This window comes from Rhinoderma darwinii, chromosome 8, assembly GCF_050947455.1.
Source record: "Rhinoderma darwinii isolate aRhiDar2 chromosome 8, aRhiDar2.hap1, whole genome shotgun sequence".
NCBI lineage: Eukaryota > Metazoa > Chordata > Amphibia > Anura > Rhinodermatidae > Rhinoderma > Rhinoderma darwinii.
In genome coordinates this window covers 114,415,539-114,434,686 of record NC_134694.1, presented here as the reverse complement: position 1 = coordinate 114,434,686, position 19,148 = coordinate 114,415,539, and the positions used below count along the sequence as shown (strand labels likewise).

General features: G+C 48.1%; 2 protein-coding genes across 2 annotated transcripts in view; one reads left to right on the top strand and one right to left on the bottom strand.

Annotated features, from left to right (window-relative positions):
- TAP1 (transporter 1, ATP binding cassette subfamily B member) overlaps positions 1 to 7,798 on the bottom strand; it is a 20,633-nt gene extending 12,835 nt beyond the window's left edge. Inside the window, exon 1 of the mRNA XM_075836474.1 lies at positions 7,422 to 7,798. The gene's annotated coding sequence lies outside the window, so the exon portion shown is untranslated. The remainder of the gene's footprint in view (positions 1 to 7,421) is intronic.
- Positions 7,239 to 19,148, top strand: part of TAP2 (transporter 2, ATP binding cassette subfamily B member) — a 25,672-nt gene continuing 13,762 nt past the window's right edge. The window contains exons 1-4 of the mRNA XM_075836475.1: positions 7,239 to 7,667; positions 13,052 to 13,579; positions 13,987 to 14,101; positions 18,132 to 18,262. Of these exons, the coding sequence (XP_075692590.1) occupies positions 13,081 to 13,579; positions 13,987 to 14,101; positions 18,132 to 18,262 (745 nt within the window). The 5' untranslated portion in view covers positions 7,239 to 7,667; positions 13,052 to 13,080. The remainder of the gene's footprint in view (positions 7,668 to 13,051; positions 13,580 to 13,986; positions 14,102 to 18,131; positions 18,263 to 19,148) is intronic.

Below are 19,148 nucleotides of genomic sequence, written 5' to 3'. Positions count from 1 at the left end.
AAACCGCACAATAGCTTCCCCCACACAGTATAATGCCCTCATAGCTACCCCCACACAGTATACTGCCTCCATAGCTGCCACCACACAGTATAATGCCTCCATAGCTGCCCCCACACAGTATAATGCCCCCATAGCTACCCCCACACAGTATAATGCCCCCATAGCTGCCCCCACACAGTATAATGCCCCCATAGCTGCCCCCACACAGTATAATGCTCCCCATAGCTGCCTCCACACAGTATAATGTCCCCATACCTGCCTCCACACAGTATAATGCCCCCATAGCTGCCCCCACACAGTATAATGCCCCCATAGCTGCCCCCACACAGTATAATGCCCCCATAGCTGCCCCCACATAGTATAATGCCCTCATAGCTGCCCCAGACAGTGTAATGCTCCCCATAGCTGCCACCACACAGTATAATGCTCCCCATAGCTGCCCCCACACAGTATAATGCCCCCATAGCTGCCCCCACACAGTATAATGCCCCCATAGCTGCCCCCACACAGTATAATGCCCTAATAGCTGCCCCCACACAGTATAATGCCCTCATAGCTGCCCCCACACAGTATAATGCCCCCATAGCTGCCCCCACACAGTATAATGTCCCCATAGCTACCCCACACAGTATAATGCCCCCATAGCTGCCCCCACACAGTATAATGCCCCCATAGCTGCCCCCACACAGTATAATGCTCCCCATAGCTGCCTCCACACAGTATAATGTCCCCATAGCTGCCTCCTTACAGTATAATGCCCCCATAGCTGCCCCCACACAGTATAATGCCCCCATAGCTGCCCCCACACAGTATAATGCCCTCAAAGCTGCCCCCACACAGTGTAATGCTCCCCATAGCTGCCACCACACAGTATAATGCTCCCCATAGCTGCCACCACACAGTATAATGCCTCCATAGCTGCCCCCACACAGTATAATGCCCCCATAGCTGCCCCCACACAGTATAATGCCCCCATAGCTGCCCCCTCAGTATAATGCCCCCATAGCTACCCCCACACAGTATAATGCCCCCATAGCTACCCCCACACAGTATAATGCCCCCATAGCTGCCCCCACACAGTATAATGCCCTCATAGCTGCCCCCACACACTATAATGCCCTCATAGCTGCCCCCACACAGTATAATGTCCCCATAGCTGCCCCCACACAGTATAATGCCCTCATAGCTGCCCCCACAATATAATGCCTCCATAGCTGCCACCACACAGTATAATGCCCTCATAGCTGCCTCCACACAGTATAATGCCCCCATAGCTGCCTCCACACAGTATAATGCCCCCATAGCTGCCTCCACACAGTATAATGCTCCCCATAGCTGCCCCCACACAGTATAATGCCCTCATAGCTGCCCCCACACAGTATAATGCCCCATAGCTGCCCCCACACAGTATAATGCCCTCATAGCTGCCCCCACACAGTATAATGCCCCATAGCTGCCCCCACACAGTATAATGCCCCCATAGCTGCCCCCACACAGTATAATGCCCCCATAGCTGCCCCCGCACAGTATAATGCCTCCATAGCTGCCTCCACACACTATAATGCCCTCATAGCTGCCCCCACACAGTATAATGCCTCCATAGCTGCCCCCACACAGTATAATGCCTCCATAGCTGCCCCCACACACTATAATGCCCTCATAGCTGCCACCACACAGTATAATGCGCTCATAGCTGCCCCCACACAGTATAATGCCTCCATAGCTGCCCCCACACAGTATAATGCCCTCATAGCTGCCCCCACACAGTATAATGCCCCCAAAGCTGCCCCCACACAGTATAATGCCTCCATAGCCGCCCCCACACAGTATAATGCCCTCATAGCTGCCCCCATACAGTATAATGCCCCCAAAGCTGCCCCCACACAGTATAATGCCCCCCATAGCTGCCACAACACAGTATAATGCCCCCAAAGCTGCCCCCACACAGTATAATGCCCTCATAGCTGCCCCCACACACTATAATGCCCCCATAGCTGCCCCCACACACTATAATGCCCTCATAGCTGCCCCACACACTATAATGCCCTCATAGCTGCCCCCACACACTATAATGCCCTCATAGCTGCCACCACACAGTATAATGCCCCCATAACTGCCCTCCACACAGTATAATGCCCCCATAGCTGCCCCCACACAGTATAATGCCCCCATAGCTGCCCTCCACACAGTATAATGCCCCCATAGCTGCCCCCACACAGTATAATGCCCCCATAGCTGCCCCCACACAGTATAATGCCCCCATAGCTGCCCCCACACAGTATAATGCCCCCATAGCTGCCCCCACACAGTATAATGCCTCCATAGCTGCCCCCACACAGTATAATGCCCTCATAGCTGCCCCCACACAGTATAATGCCCCCATAGCTGCCCCCACACAGTATAATGCCCCCATAGCTGCCCCCACACAGTATAATGCCCCCATAGCTGCTCCCACACAGTATAATGCCTCCATAGCTGCCCCCACACAGTATAATGTCCCCATAGCTGCCCCCACACAGTATAATGCCCCCATAGCTGCCCCCACACAGTATAATGCCCCCATAGCTGCCCCCACACAGTATAATGCCCCCATAGCTGCCCCCACACAGTATAATTCCCCATAACTGCCCCCACACAGTATAATGCCCCCATAGCTGCCACCACACAGTATAATGCCCCCATAGCTGCCCTCCACACAGTATAATGCCCCCATAGCTGCCTCCACACAGTATAATGCCCCCATAGCTGCCTCCACACAGTATAATGTCCCCATAGCTGCCCCCACACAGTATAATGCCCCATAACTGCCCCCACACAGTATAATGCCCCCATAGCTGCCACCACACAGTATAATGCCCCCATAGCTGCCCTCCACACAGTATAATGCCCCCATAGCTGCCACCACACAGTATAATGCCCCCATAGCTGCCCTCCACACAGTATAATGCCCCCATAGCTGCCCCCACACAGTATAATGCCCTCATAGCTGCCCCCACACAGTATAATGTCCCCATAGCTGCCCCCACACAGTATAATGCCCCCATAGCTGCCCCCACACAGTATAATGCCCTCATAGCTGCCCCCACACACTATAATGCCCTCATAGCTGCCCCCACACAGTATAATGTCCCCATAGCTGCCCCCACACAGTATAATGCCCCCATAGCTGCCCCCACACAGTATAATGCCTCCATAGCTGCCCCCACACAGTATAATGCCCCCCTAGTGCTCCCCACACAGTATAATGCCCCCATAGCTACCCCCACACAGTATAATGCCCCCATAGCTGCCCCCACACAGTATAATGCCTCCATAGCTGCCCCCACACAGTATAATGCCCCCCTAGTGCTCCCCACACAGTATAATGCCCCCATAGCTACCCCCACACAGTATAATGCCCCCATAGCTGCCCCCACACAGTATAATGCCCCCATAGCTGCCCTCCACACAGTATAATGCCCCCATAGCTACCCCCACACAGTATAATGCCTCCATAGCTGCCACCACACAGTATAATGCCCCCATAGCTGCCCTCCACACAGTATAATGCCCCCATAGCTACCCCCACACAGTATAATGCCTCCATAGCTACCCCCACACAGTATAATGCCTCCATAGCTGCCCCCACACAGTATAATGCCCCCATAGCTGCCCTCCACACAGTATAATGCCCCCATAGCTACCCCCACACAGTATAATGCCCCCATAGCTGCCCCCACACAGTATAATGCCCCCATAGCTGCCCTCCACACAGTATAATGCCCCCATAGCTACCCCCACACAGTATAATGCCTCCATAGCTGCCCCCACACAGTATAATGCCCCCATAGCTGCCCTCCACACAGTATAATGCCCCCATAGCTGCCCCCACACAGTATAATGCCCCCATAGCTGCCCCCACACAGTATAATGCGCCTATAGCTGCCCCCACACAGTATAATGGCCCCATAACTGCCCCCACACAGTATAATGCCCCCATAGCTACCCCCACACAGTATAATGCCCCCATAGCTGCCCCCACACAGTATAATGCCCCCATAGCTGCCCTCCACACAGTATAATGCCCCCATAGCTACCCCCACACAGTATAATGCCTCCATAGCTGCCACCACACAGTATAATGCCCCCATAGCTGCCACCACACAGTATAATGCCCCCATAGCTGCCACCACACAGTATAATGCCCCCATAGCTGCCCTCCACACAGTATAATGCCCCCATAGCTGCCCCCACACAGTATAATGCCCCCATAGCTGCCCTCCACACAGTATAATGCCCCCATAGCTACCCCCACACAGTATAATGCCTCCATAGCTGCCACCACACAGTATAATGCCCCCATAGCTGCCACCACACAGTATAATGCCCCCATAGCTGCCACCACACAGTATAATGCCCCCATAGCTGCCCTCCACACAGTATAATGCCCCCATAGCTGCCACCACACAGTATAATGCCCCCATAGCTGCCCTCCACACAGTATAATGTCCCCATAGCTGCCCCCACACAGTATAATGTCCCCATAGCTGCCCCCACACAGTATAATGCCCTCATAGCTGCCCCCACACACTATAATGCCCTCATAGCTGCCCCCACACAGTATAATGTCCCCATAGCTGCCCCCACACAGTATAATGCCCCCATAGCTGCCCCCACACAGTATAATGCCTCCATAGCTGCCCCCACACAGTATAATGCCCCCCTAGTGCTCCCCACACAGTATAATGCCCCCATAGCTACCCCCACACAGTATAATGCCCCCATAGCTGCCCCCACACAGTATAATGCCTCCATAGCTGCCCCCACACAGTATAATGCCCCCCTAGTGCTCCCCACACAGTATAATGCCCCCATAGCTACCCCCACACAGTATAATGCCCCCATAGCTGCCCCCACACAGTATAATGCCCCCATAGCTGCCCTCCACACAGTATAATGCCCCCATAGCTACCCCCACACAGTATAATGCCTCCATAGCTGCCACCACACAGTATAATGCCCCCATAGCTGCCCTCCACACAGTATAATGCCCCCATAGCTACCCCCACACAGTATAATGCCTCCATAGCTACCCCCACACAGTATAATGCCTCCATAGCTGCCCCCACACAGTATAATGCCCCCATAGCTGCCCTCCACACAGTATAATGCCCCCATAGCTACCCCCACACAGTATAATGCCCCCATAGCTGCCCTCCACACAGTATAATGCCCCCATAGCTACCCCCACACAGTATAATGCCTCCATAGCTACCCCCACACAGTATAATGCCCCCATAGCTACCCCCACACAGTATAATGCCCCCATAGCTACCCCCACACAGTATAATGCCTCCATAGCTACCCCCACACAGTATAATGCCCCCATAGCTGCCCTCCACACAGTATAATGCCCCCATAGCTACCCCCACACAGTATAATGCCCCCATAGCTGCCCCCACACAGTATAATGCCCCCATAGCTGCCCTCCACACAGTATAATGCCCCCATAGCTGCCCCCACACAGTATAATGCCCCCATAGCTGCCCTCCACACAGTATAATGCCCCCATAGCTACCCCCACACAGTATAATGCCCCCATAGCTGCCCCCACACAGTATAATGCCCCCATAGCTGCCCTCCACACAGTATAATGCCCCCATAGCTACCCCCACACAGTATAATGCCTCCATAGCTGCCCCCACACAGTATAATGCCCCCATAGCTGCCCTCCACACAGTATAATGCCCCCATAGCTGCCCCCACACAGTATAATGCCCCCATAGCTGCCCCCACACAGTATAATGCGCCTATAGCTGCCCCCACACAGTATAATGGCCCCATAACTGCCCCCACACAGTATAATGCCCCCATAGCTACCCCCACACAGTATAATGCCCCCATAGCTGCCCCCACACAGTATAATGCCCCCATAGCTGCCCTCCACACAGTATAATGCCCCCATAGCTACCCCCACACAGTATAATGCCTCCATAGCTGCCACCACACAGTATAATGCCCCCATAGCTGCCCCCACACAGTATAATGCCCCCATAGCTGCCCCCACACAGTATAATGCCTCCATAGCTACCCCCACACAGTATAATGCCTCCATAGCTACCCCCACACAGTATAATGCCTCCATAGCTGCCCCCACACAGTATAATGCCCCCATAGCTGCCCTCCACACAGTATAATGCCCCCATAGCTGCCCCCACACAGTATAATGCCCCCATAGCTGCCCCCACACAGTATAATGCCCCCATAGCTGCCCCCACACAGTATAATGCCCCCATAGCTGCCCCCACACAGTATAATGCCCCCATAGCTGCCCCCACACAGTATAATGCCCCCATAGCTGCCCCCACACAGTATAATGCCCCCATAGCTACCCCCACACAGTATAATGCCTCCATAGCTGCCACCACACAGTATAATGCCCTCAAAGCTGCCCCCACACAGTATAATGCCCTCATAGCTGCCTCCACACAGTATAATGCGCCTATAGCTGCCCCCACACAGTATAATGCCCCCATAGCTACCCCCACACAGTATAATGCCCCCATAGCTGCCCCCACACAGTATAATGTCCTCATAGCTGCCCCCACACAGTATAATGTCCTCATAGCTGCCCCCACACAGTATAATACCCCCATAGCTGCCCACACACAGTATAATGCCCCCATAGCTGCCCACACACAGTATAATGCCCCCATAGCTGCCCCCACACAGTATAATGCCCCCATAGCTGCCCCCACACAGTATAATGTCCCCATAGCTGCCACCACACAGTATAATGCCTCCATAGCTTCCCCCACACAGTATAATGCCCTCATAGCTGCCCCCACACAGTATAATGCCTCCATAGCTGCCACCACACAGTATAATGTCCCCATAGCTACCCCCACAGTATAATGCCTCCATAGCTGCCACCACACAGTATAATGTCCCCATAGCTGCCCTCCACACAGTATAATGTCTCCATAGCTGCCTCCACACAGTATAATGTCCCCATAGCTGCCCCTACACAGTATAATGCCCACTGATTGGTTGCTACAGGTAACTGCTCTACATTTTCGTGTGGGTAAGTTTTGTTCAAATCTTATCCATTTTGCTGCTACTGTATTATGCTGTGGACTCTCCGCAACTAAATCCATTGTGGAAAATCCGCAGTATTTGTGCTACGTCTGAAATGACCACAGCTATTTGGATGCGTTTTTAATGCGTGCCCGAAAACCGCACTAAAAACGTATGTGTGTGAATACACCCTTGGACGGAACAGTGCAGAGATCCCTGACAGCCCGCTCACCCGCTACAAGGCTGAGGTCTATGTGTGGCCTGATTCTGCACGACGATAAAAAACAAAAACCCCCACAGATGTTCTGCAGCAGGTGCGGTAAGGTACATCATGCTATCTGGGTAAAAAGTGGCATCTAGCTTACCCTCCAGTGCCCGGCGCTGTGCCCTCTGCCCGGCGCTGTGCCCTCTGCCCGGTTCTCCGCTGCTCCTCTGTCGCTTACTATTTCGGGAATCGTGACATTTACAGGAGACCGAAAGTGAAAGCTCCGCTCAGAGCAGAGGCGGCTCCCCCGGCCGGATTATCGGTGACTTCAGTCTCTCCTCCAGCCATTCCCGATCACAGGAGCTCCGAGCAGCGGCGTCCCCTGAACCAGTCCCGGGTTGCTGCGGTGAGTATACGGGACAGCGCTGGGTCCCGGCTCTGATGTATATTCCCGCTCTCTGCTGCGGCTTCTCCATAGCTCCGGTAATTCCGCGGTATTTCATAATATTTTCCTACTTCACTGATAGCCGCATGTATTATACACTAAAATTCACATTATAAAAGAAAACTCATAAATAATGGCTGTTTCTCATATATATACGTGGCCGGCAGGTGGCGCTAACGTCACTGCATCTGATGGATATTGAGGGGTATCGCTATGGGGAGGCTGCAGTCACACCTGCGTCCTGAGGGGGCACAAAGGCTTCTCTGCCACTCAAGAAGATGCCAGTATTAGGCCCTGTTCACACAGAGTTTTTTTGCTACAGGAATTTTGAGGCAGATTTTGAACTGCCTGCGCCTTTTTGCCCACGGCAATTGAAGCTAATGCAAGGAGTGCAAACAAAAAATGCAGTGAAAAAGACTCTTAGGGCCGGTTCACACAGAGTTTTATTTACACGTTTTTGGACGCGGAAACTGCGTCGGAAAACGTGCCCAAAAATACGCCAAAAAATGGCCTCCTATTGATTTCAATGGGTGGCGGAGGCGTTTTTTTTCCCGTGACCGGAAAAACCGGCTCGTGGGAAAAAGAAGGATCATGTCCTATCTTCGGGCGTTTACGTCTCTGACCTCCCATTGACATCAGTGGGAGGCAGAGAAAGCGGATTTTGCTTTGTTTTTTCCCGTGGGGCTCAATGGGCGCGAGCGAAAAACACGGCAAACGGCATGAGGGCAGAGGAAAATCTGCCTCAAAATTCCAAATGGAATTTTGAGGTAGAATTTTCTGCCTGCAAAAAAACTCTGTGTGAACAGGGCCTAATATATATGGTGGATGTCAGGAAGGGGTTAAAGACCTCCCTCACAGTTTTTCGGGCAATTGTTTGGACATAGAAAAAAAGATATCACCAAAAACTTTTTGAGAAAATGGTACATGCGTTTTTCTGGCATTTTTTGCAGCGTATTTTACTACCTGCATTTTTTTTAGGTTGCGTTGTTTACGTTGATAATCATGGGATTCAAAGATTATTTGATGCAATGATTCCTCTTTGCAGCACGTTTTTTTTTTCCCTGAAAAAAATGTCACCAAAAACGGCATAAAAAAAGCAACGCATGAGACTTGCGTATTTTTAAAGAGAAAGTTAAAATAATAAAACGCCACCTAAAAAACCTCCATGTTTGTATGACGTTTTATAATTCCCCACTGACTTCAAGCTGACATCTGGCCGCGGTGATTTTTGCCACTAAAATCTGGCAGAAAAATGGCACAAAAAATTTTCCCCAAAAAAAACCCGCTGTATGTGAATCCGCCCTAAAGAAGCGCTCCCAGAATTATTTATTTTTTGCTGCGCCATTGTAAATGTAACGGCAACATGATGAGGGAAAAAACTCACCGAGCGCTTTATTCTTGTATTTTCAGTCTCCGTTCGGTCCTCCTGTTGGGTCACGTGACCCCCCCCCCCCCCCGATCTGACTCCCCGATTCCTACAACGTCCGCTGTGTGGACTGTGTCGGTTTCTCTAATCATTCCTATAAGATCCTTGATGTGAGTCTAATAGGAATGAATAGAGAAACTGACCAGAAGGTAGAACTGGGTTTAGGGGCCCCGTTCTGGGGACAGGTGCGGGTCCCAGAGGTGGAACGGCGTCTATCAGACTTTTATGGCCTATCCTGTTGATATGTGATGAAGGTACAAGATGGGAAACCCCTTTACTAAGTTCCCGCACGTAGCTTTCATTTTCACTGTACGGGCGGCCATTTTATAGAGGGGAGATTTTTATATCACTTTATAAAATGGCTGACCACATCAGTAATGGCTGCCGCCAGCCGGCTACCTGAATTTTGGAGATAACGGGTAGGAGTGTTTTTGAAGCTGATGGTTTGCCGCAGTGCACGTGTGGCCGTTCACTAATAATCAGCTTTTTTGTTGTTGTTTTTTTGTCCCTGGAGTTTACATGACAATAAGGTGACGTTTTCCTGAATGAATATAATTTATTAGATATTTTACACCTACAATTTACACTCTTCTAAAAATAAAATAAAAAATCAGTATGGACTTGGGCTGGGCAATTAATCGAAAAATAATCGAAATCGAAATTCAGAGCAATTAATCGACGTCATCTTGCGAATTTTGGATTTATCAATTTATCAATAATTTTTCCCCAGTTTAAACTGTATCTGCATATAGTAGAGCAGGGAGCCATAAGGTCCCTGCTCTACCATTCACTATGTATTGCTGGACGCGAGGCAGTGATGTCATCGCACGTGTCTGCGACGTGCCGCACATACCAGACGGGCAGAGGGATCTCCACTCGTCATTGGAACGGGGGTAGGTGAGTATTATTATTATTTATATCAGACACTATTGCGGGCATTATACAGCGTGGGGGCAGCTATGGGGGCAGCTATGGGGGCATTATACAGCGTGGGGGCAGCTATGGGGGCAGCTATGGGGGCATTATACAGCGTGGGGGCAGCTATGGGGGCAGCTATGGGGGCATTATATTGTGTGGGGCAGTGTCAGGGGGCATATTATATACAGTAGTATACAGCAGGCTCGGGATAAATATTAATTTAATGGCGTAGTATGCAAATAGGGGGCGTGGCATGTAAAAGGGGTGTGGTCTAAATAATCGTTCAATAAACGTAATCGAAGTTACATGTTCAATTAATCATGATTTTGATTTAGGTCATAATCGCGCAGCCCTAATGTGGACGCGTATTTATCTGGAGCTGATCAGGGGCAGAGTGTAAAAAACAATAAAAACATTAAAAATAAATGTGTTTTTTCAAAATGCAGTTCATACCCGGGGGTTGAGAAACGCGTGGTTTTCGGGGTTTTCTCTCCATTGCAGTTATGTTCAGGTTATCACATTTTTTCTCTCATTGGCAACAACGGTAACCTGATAGGGAAGCATGGCGCCCTCCCTCACCAGTCCCGAGCACAGGGACAGCATATACGCCATGATATCATCGGAGCTGGGACTGATAAATAGAAGGGGGGGACTCATTTTTGGAGTTTTACTTGGAATATTCAGTTACTCAGAAATTAGATTTTTAGGCTGGATTCACACGCAACATTTTACTGCTTTTTTTATGGCGTTTTTAAAGGCGTTTTTGTGAGCGTTTTATGGTGTTTTTTAAGCGCGGCCAGATGTTACATTAAAGGGAAGGTGTCATGATTTTTTATTTTTTTTAATCATATTGCTTTTAATGTAATATTTTAAAAATTTTATTTAATTGTGTTCTCATGTTTTACTTTTTAATGTTTTCAGACCCTGTTCCTGAATGGTGAGGCGGTCGCTGGCCGCTACATTCGGGCGGTGAAGGTGATTGGGTTTCTGAAAACAACTCAGCTCGCTTAACATTGCTGTTTCCGTAACTCCCATAAAAGTGAGCTCGGCTGTTTCCGGAATCCGACCACCTTCACCGCCTTGGCCAGCGACCGCCACAACAGGCATGAACAGGATCGGGGCACCCCCGTTCTTGAGATCGGTGCCGGTCCTAGAGGTGCGACCCGTATCTATCAGACATTTATGGCATATCCTGTGGCAAATTTCTGTCATGGTATTGAAGGCTATAATAATTTCTGAGGACTTCAGTATAAATGATCTTACCCACAAACGTCCTGTTTCTTCGCGTGTTTGTAAGTTCAGCTTGTATGAATAATAAAACAAGCGTTACTGATGCTGGCGTCCTTCCAGTGTGATCGTTCATGTAACTTTCATTTTCACTGCACGTGCAACACGCAGCCATTTTATAGAGGGGAAGTTTTAATCTGACTTTATAAAATGGCCGCTCACATAAATAATCTATACCACCAGCCGGCTACCCGAATTTTCCAGATAAAGGGCAGGAATCTTCCAGGATTGTTTGTCGCGGTTTACATGGGGCAAGTTACTGTTTTGTTTGTTTTTCCCTGGTGTTTACGAGGCAGTTTCGTGACGTTTTCCTCTCAGGTTCGTTACATGACGCTCTATTAGTTATTTGATATTTTACAGCTAAAATTGACAATGTTTAAAACCGGGGTCGTGAGAATTGCACAAAAGAGACCGCCGCGCCTCATTTATCAAAACCAGCGCGGACAGAATCTTCTAGTACGGATTAGTACATAAAAGCAACGGCCGATTGGTTGCCGTGAGCAACATCTCCAGCATTTTTTCATATTTTAATAAATGAGGCCTAATTTCTTTTGGCGTGACAAGTTTTGATTTGCCCCAGGTCTCTATTGACCTTTTGTTGATATTTAAGTCTATGTCCACCTTCACACCCATTTATTTTTTCCAAGGCATCTAATATAAAACATGAAGTAACTTCGCAATAGGGGGTTGTCTCACAACAGACGATAATCCACAGGATATGCCATAAATGTCTGATACATACGGGTCGCGCCTCTGGGACCGGTACCTATTTCTAGAACGGGGATCCCCCGATCCTGTCAATGCCTGGTGAGGCGGTCGCTGCCCGCTGCATCCAGGCGGTGATGATGGTCGGATTCCGGAAACAGCCGAGCTCGCTTCTATGGGAGTTACGGAAACAGCGTTGTTATGTGAGCTCAGTTGTTTTCAGAAACCCAATCACCTTCACCGCCTGAATGTATCGACCAGCGATCGCCTCACCATTCAGGAACAGGGTCCCCGTCCCCCCCGTTCTTGAGATAGAGAAGAAAATTGAAAAATATGGGCGCCCTCTAGGGCAATATTGTAAAATGTGAATGCAAAATGGCAAAGTAGCGATAAACTACGAACCTGCCGGAGTTGGGATAAGTATTAGGCACAACTCTATGGAGCGTTTTACATAAAACTATGACTATCTGTAATAGTCGCTGCATCTATAGCTGACGAAGACCCCTGTGGAGGGTTAAAATGTGTTGTATTTTGTTTGAATTAAACCTTTTATATTGAAATGAATCGAAGGACATCATTTCTGTTCCTGAAAAACACACAAAAGCAGCACTTTTGATACACCGTGGGAGGTTTTTCCCTTTGTTTACAGGTAGGACAGAGGGCCGACGGTTACCGTTCCCCTTGTCAAAGGGGCGTGTCCCTACACAGTCTCACTTTGTCAGCACTGATTGGACAGTGTCAGCCTGTGTAGGAGACACACCCCCAACCGGTAACACCCAGTTCCTAATTTATTCATAAATTTCTTGGAGGAATAACAGAGGAACAGGACAACGTAGAGTTTGATGTTCCAGAATTGATATTTCACGGGGGATTACAAGTATTTACGAAAACAAACATGTCAGGAGAGGTGCCCGGTCCTCTTTAAGTCTACATTTCCATGCATTGTCTGTTCACCTATAATTAAGAAACCATCTATTGATTATTTATTAATGTCCATTTTATTTTTCAGGATTTCCGGAGAGCTCCACTGTATTGAAAATGGTTTCTTTATATTTTCCACTTATAATCTTCTTGCTGGACTCATCTCTAAGTTGGATAACATCCAGTCTTGTCTACAAATATTACACTTTTTATTTTCTGGGTTCTGTATGGCTGGTCTACTTCATTAAAGCTCCCATACTCCTACTGGTATCCAATAAACTGCCCCGTCCACAATGGATCCCTTCTGATTGGCTGTATGTTCTCACCCTGTGCCTCGTGCCTCCTCTGCACCAGACCCTGAGGTTCTCCCTTACCTCTCAGTCTCCAGAGCTGCACTCTGGATTCAGCTACTCCCTACTCTACCATCTGTCACCATCGTTGTCCTGCCTGTTTTGGGATCTGGCTTCCATTATTATATCGCCAGGACAGACTTCTGCCGGAAATGGAGAGAGAAATCAAAAGGACAAGAAAAATTTTATCAGGCTCGTAAAGTATTCTCTATCGGACTGGATTCCACTGGGCTTGGCCTTCATTTTCCTGGCTCTGGCGCTGATACGTAAGTTTACTCCGAGGTGGTCAGTGAATTCTTTGGTGATGCCTAAAATTTAATATTCCGTTTTTAGACTTTACAAATCTGATATATTTTGCTAAATGTTTACACAGAAAAAAAATAAAAAATAGAATAGACCATAATCAGACCAAACCCAAAAAAAGTTCTGTCTGACGGAACGCAAGGAGGCAAAAAGGGAAAAATTCTGTTAGTTCTTAACACCAAAAAAGGCACTAACGGGTTAAAATTAAGAGTAATAAATAAAATGGGACAATAAAAATGATCATAAAAATTTCAAAAAGTTGACAAAAAACCGAAGTGAAAACAGGAATAAACGTGATCTATTTTTTAACAAAACAAATGTAATAAAACCGATAACAACGACATAATGGCTTCTTTGCTTTTGTCCGCAGTTGAGATGTGGGTTCCTTTTTACATGGGGCGCGTTATTGATATTCTGTCCAGTAATTACAGGGAGTCTGAGTTCCTGGCCGCTATATCCTTTATGGCCGTCTTCTCCATAACAAGGTGAGTTCATTAAGGGTCTTTCTGTCTTTATGCCCGTGACCCCATCTGAGGGCTGTACCCCACTCGTGTTCCCGTTGGCAGTGGCCAGGTGGTCTCACATGTGCCCTCACTCTCTATTATAGTAAATAAGATAATGGAAGGCAAACCTGCAGCAGACCGGGGCAAAAATATGTCATGCCCTTAATGTTCTTTTACCAACCGCCCTCACCCCGCTATGAGTGCCAGCTACACTGTGGTAATAAAATCATAGCCACAACACCTCATGGCATAAGTGCCCCAATATAGAATCAGAAAAGGAATGCCTGCAGGCAAACAAAACCCTATTTCCTGACCACCCAATAGATAATAAGGATAAAGTTAAAGTTTACAACCTTTATTAAGCTACGTGTAGCAAGAACAAACTATACATATAAATTGTAAAAATTTCACTGCCACAGACCGAAGTCAGTTTAACAGCTGGAGAAACCCAGCAGAGTATCTGAAATTTGCGGTGTGTGCCGAGTGTCGGCAGACAGTTAGTGCAAGGGCATCAGTGCCTCTATTAATATGTAGACAAAGATCCGGCTGAGGCAGGGATTAAAAATCAACACAGCCCCCCCGACATGTTTCGCTAACTAGTAGCGTCCTCAGGGGTACACGGGGCTAATAGCTATTAGCCCCGTGTACCCCTGAGGACGCTACTAGTTAGCGAAACATGTCGGGGGGGCTGTGTTGATTTTTAATCCCTGCCTCAGCCGGATCTTTGTCTACATATTAATAGAGGCACTGATGCCCTTGCACTAACTGTCTGCCGACACTCGGCACACACCGCAAATTTCAGATACTCTGCTGGGTTTCTCCAGCTGTTAAACTGACTTCGGTCTGTGGCAGTGAAATTTTTACAATTTATATGTATAGTTTGTTCTTGCTACACGTAGCTTAATAAAGGTTGTAAACTTTAACTTTATCCTTATTATCTATTGGGTGGTCAGGAAATAGGGTTTTGTTTGCCTGCAGGCATTCCTTTTCTGACTATATATTGCACCCGCTGACTACCCAGGGTCAAATTTGTGTCTTTTGCCAATATAGAATCATACCCACAAAGCTCCAAAATACAGTGCCAGCCATGTGCTGCTTATATACAGTGCCAGCCATATGCTGCTTATATACAGTGCCAGCCATGTGCTGCTTATATACAGTGCCAGCCATGTGCTGCTTATATACAGTGCCAGCCATATGCTGCTTATATACAGTGCCAGCCATGTGCTGCTTATATACAGTGCCAGCCATGTGCTGCTTATATACAGTGCCAACCATGTGCTGCTTATATACAGTGCCAACCATGTGCTGCTTATATACAGTGCCAGCCATGTGCTGCTTATATACAGTGCCAGCCATGTGCTGCTTATATACAGTGCCAGCCATATGCTGCTTATATACAGTGCCAGCCATGTGCTGCTTATATACAGTGCCAGCCATATGCTGCTTATATACAGTGCCAGCCATGTGCTGCATATATACAGTGCCAGCCATGTGCTGCTTATATACAGTGCCAGCCATGTGCTGCTTATATACAGTGCCAGCCATGTGCTGCTTATATACAGTGCCAGCCACGTGCTGCTTATATACAGTGCCGACCATGTGCTGCTTATATACAGTGCCAGCCACGTACTGCTTATATACAGTGCCAGCCATGTGCTGCTTATATACAGTGCCAGCCATGTGCTGCTTATATACAGTGCCAACCATGTTCTGCTTATATACAGTGCCAGCCATGTGCTGCTTATATACAGTACCAGCCATATGCTGCTTATATACAGTGCCAGCCATGTGCTGCTTATACACAGTGCCAGCCATGTGCTGCTTATATACAGTGCCAGCCATGTGCTGCTTATATACAGTGCCAGCCATGTGCTGCTTATACACAGTGCCAGCCATGTGCTGCTTATATACAGTGCCAACCATGTGCTGCTTATATACAGTGCCAGCCATGTGCTGCTTATATACAGTGCCAGCCATGTGTCTGATTATATACAGTGCCAGCCATGTGCTGCTCATATACAGTGCCAGCCATGTGCTGCTTATATACAGTGCCAGCCATGTGCTGCTCATATACAGTGCCAGCCATGTGCTGCTCATATACAGTGCCAGCCATGTGCTGCTCATATACAGTGCCAGCCATGTGCTGCTCATATACAGTGCCAGACATGTGCTGCTTATATACAGTGCCAGCCATGTGCTGCTTATATACAGTGCCAGCCATGTGCTGCTTATATACAGTGCCAGACATGTGCTGCTTATACACAGTGCCAGCCATGTGCTTCTTATATACAGTGCCAGCCATGTGCTGCTTATATACAGTGCCAACCATGTGCTGCTTATATACAGTGCCAGCCATGTGCTGCTTATATACAGTGCCAGCCATGTGTCTGATTATATACAGTGCCAGCCATGTGCTGCTCATATACAGTGCCAGCCATGTGCTGCTTATATACAGTGCCAGCCATGTGCTGCTCATATACAGTGCCAGCCATGTGCTGCTCATATACAGTGCCAGCCATGTGCTGCTCATATACAGTGCCAGACATGTGCTGCTTATATACAGTGCCAGCCATGTGCTGCTTATATACAGTGCCAGCCATGTGCTGCTTATATACAGTGCCAGACATGTGCTGCTTATACACAGTGCCAGCCATGTGCTGCTTATATACAGTGCCAGCCATGTGCTGCTTATATACAGTGCCAACCATTTGCTACTTATATACAGTGCCAGCCATGTGCTGCTTATATACAGTGCCAGCCATGTGTCTGATTATATACAGTGCCAGCCATGTGCTGCTCATATACAGTGCCAGCCATGTGCTGCTTATATACAGTGCCAGCCATGTGCTGCTCATATACAGTGCCAGCCATGTGCTGCTCATATACAGTGCCAGCCATGTGCTGCTCATATACAGTGCCAGACATGTGCTGCTTATATACAGTGCCAGCCATGTGCTGCTTATATACAGTGCCAGCCATGTGCTGCTTATATACAGTGCCAGACATGTGCTGCTTATATACAGTGCCAGCCATGTGCTGCTTATATACAGTGCCAGCCATATGCTGCTTATATACAGTGCCAGGAACATGTGCCCCCAAGGGCAGCCGTATTCCCTCTAAACAGAATACATCTACGTGTACCACCCATGTCCAACCATAATCCCCGTAGAGCCCAGCCATATGTGCCCCGCAAGTGCAGCTACATGCCCGCCATATAGAGTCCAGCCATCTCCCCCCATATCTATATGTGCCCCTTCCCAATGTTGAATCCTTACATCTCACAGTCTGCAGTCCACGTTACTCCCTGCTCTCTTGTCGTCCTATGTGCTGCTGCCACCTGCTGGCCAAATTAATTACGCCGCCTCTAAGCCCTGGGCTACACTGAGACTTTTTGCAGCCCTACTGACTAATTTTAACTCTCAAGCTACAGCTGTCGTCCACAACAGACCAGTGAGTTGTATTCAATCTTGTGGACTGCAGCTCTCACTCAATAGTTAAAATCAATCCGTAGCGCTACAAAAAGTTTCAGTGTAGCCCTGGTCTTAAACAGATGAGACTCAAAGGGGTTGTCCAGGATTAATAAAAACATGGCTGCTTTATTCCAACAACAGCGCTACACCTGTCCGCGGGTTGTGTGTGGTATTACAGCTCCGCTCCATTGAAGTGAATAGAGCTGAGCTGCAATACCACACACAACCTGTGGACAGGTGTAGCGCTGTTGTTGGAAAAGAGCAGCCATTTTGTTCTAATTGCCTCAGGGCGGGCACCTGACAGCCGCAGATTGCCAGTTGCCCGTCAGCAGTTTAGATAATATAGACATTCTAGGGTAAAGTAGTTGCAGATGTCGCGCTGCTGAATTTGTCAAAGTAAATGCCTAAAGAAGCAGGACATGGGCTTGTGTTCTGGGGGGTGTTGTATTGAGAAGTGGGGGACCCTAGTTTATAATATGACCCTTGGTAATTGGCTCAATGCTGTGTGATTATTGTTTCTTGTGTCTCTCTGTGCTCAGCTCCTTCTCCGCAGGCTGCCGCGGAGGATTTTTCATGTTCTCCCTTTCGCGTCTCACCCGACGTTTACGAGTCTTTCTCTTTCGTGCGCTTGTGAAACAGGATATTGAGTTTTTTGAAACAACTAAGACAGGTATTGTAATATCGATCACTTCTGTAACCATTTATACCATTTATCATCTTCGCATGAGTAGCAGCAGACAATAAAAACGGTAAAAAGTGACTCCCGTTCCGGCTGACACGGTGCGATCATGGTGATCACCTGGGTTTTTGTAGCTGGACCCACCACAATCCGCTTTCTACGTACAGGTTTTTTTTTACAGGTTGTTCTGATGAGACATTTTTATTTATTTATGGATCTCATGCAATATTTTCAAAGGTGACATCAATCTAATGTTATATATAGATTCAAAGAAGCCTGACACTAAGAATATGATTTAGTAGGCAGCTCTCCGTCACCAGTTATCCAATAAAAGTAATCAGTTTAACATAGACTTTCTACTTTCATTGACGGCCAACAAAGTACTAACTAAGGTAACTCAACATTGTGAAACTAAGGGTTGTCTTACATGGGCCGTAAAAATGAGCACCGCTCACTGAGACAGCACGTTGATCAGCTCTTATTTGCTGCTTTCACAAGGACCAATGATTGGCAATGTATGGGGACCAGCGCTCGTTACTACGATCACTCGTCTCCCATACATTTCCATCATGTTGGCAGCGCGCCCCCCTGGGATGTGTGATGCTGACAACGATTATATTTAAAGTGTAACTAAACATTTGATAGGTCACAGTGACATGTCAGGACTTTGTTCGGTGGGGGCTGTGCACTGAGACCCCCACTGATTGCTAAACCAAAGCGGCAGAAGGACTCGGGTGAGATCTGTGGCGCTTCGTTTCTGATCGACTTTTCTCAGAAAGCTGAGCAAGTGGTGTACAGACTCAAAGACTTTCTATGGAGCCCGTACACCACTTGCTCATCTTTCCAAGAAAAGCCAAGCAGAAAGGAAGCGGCTCAG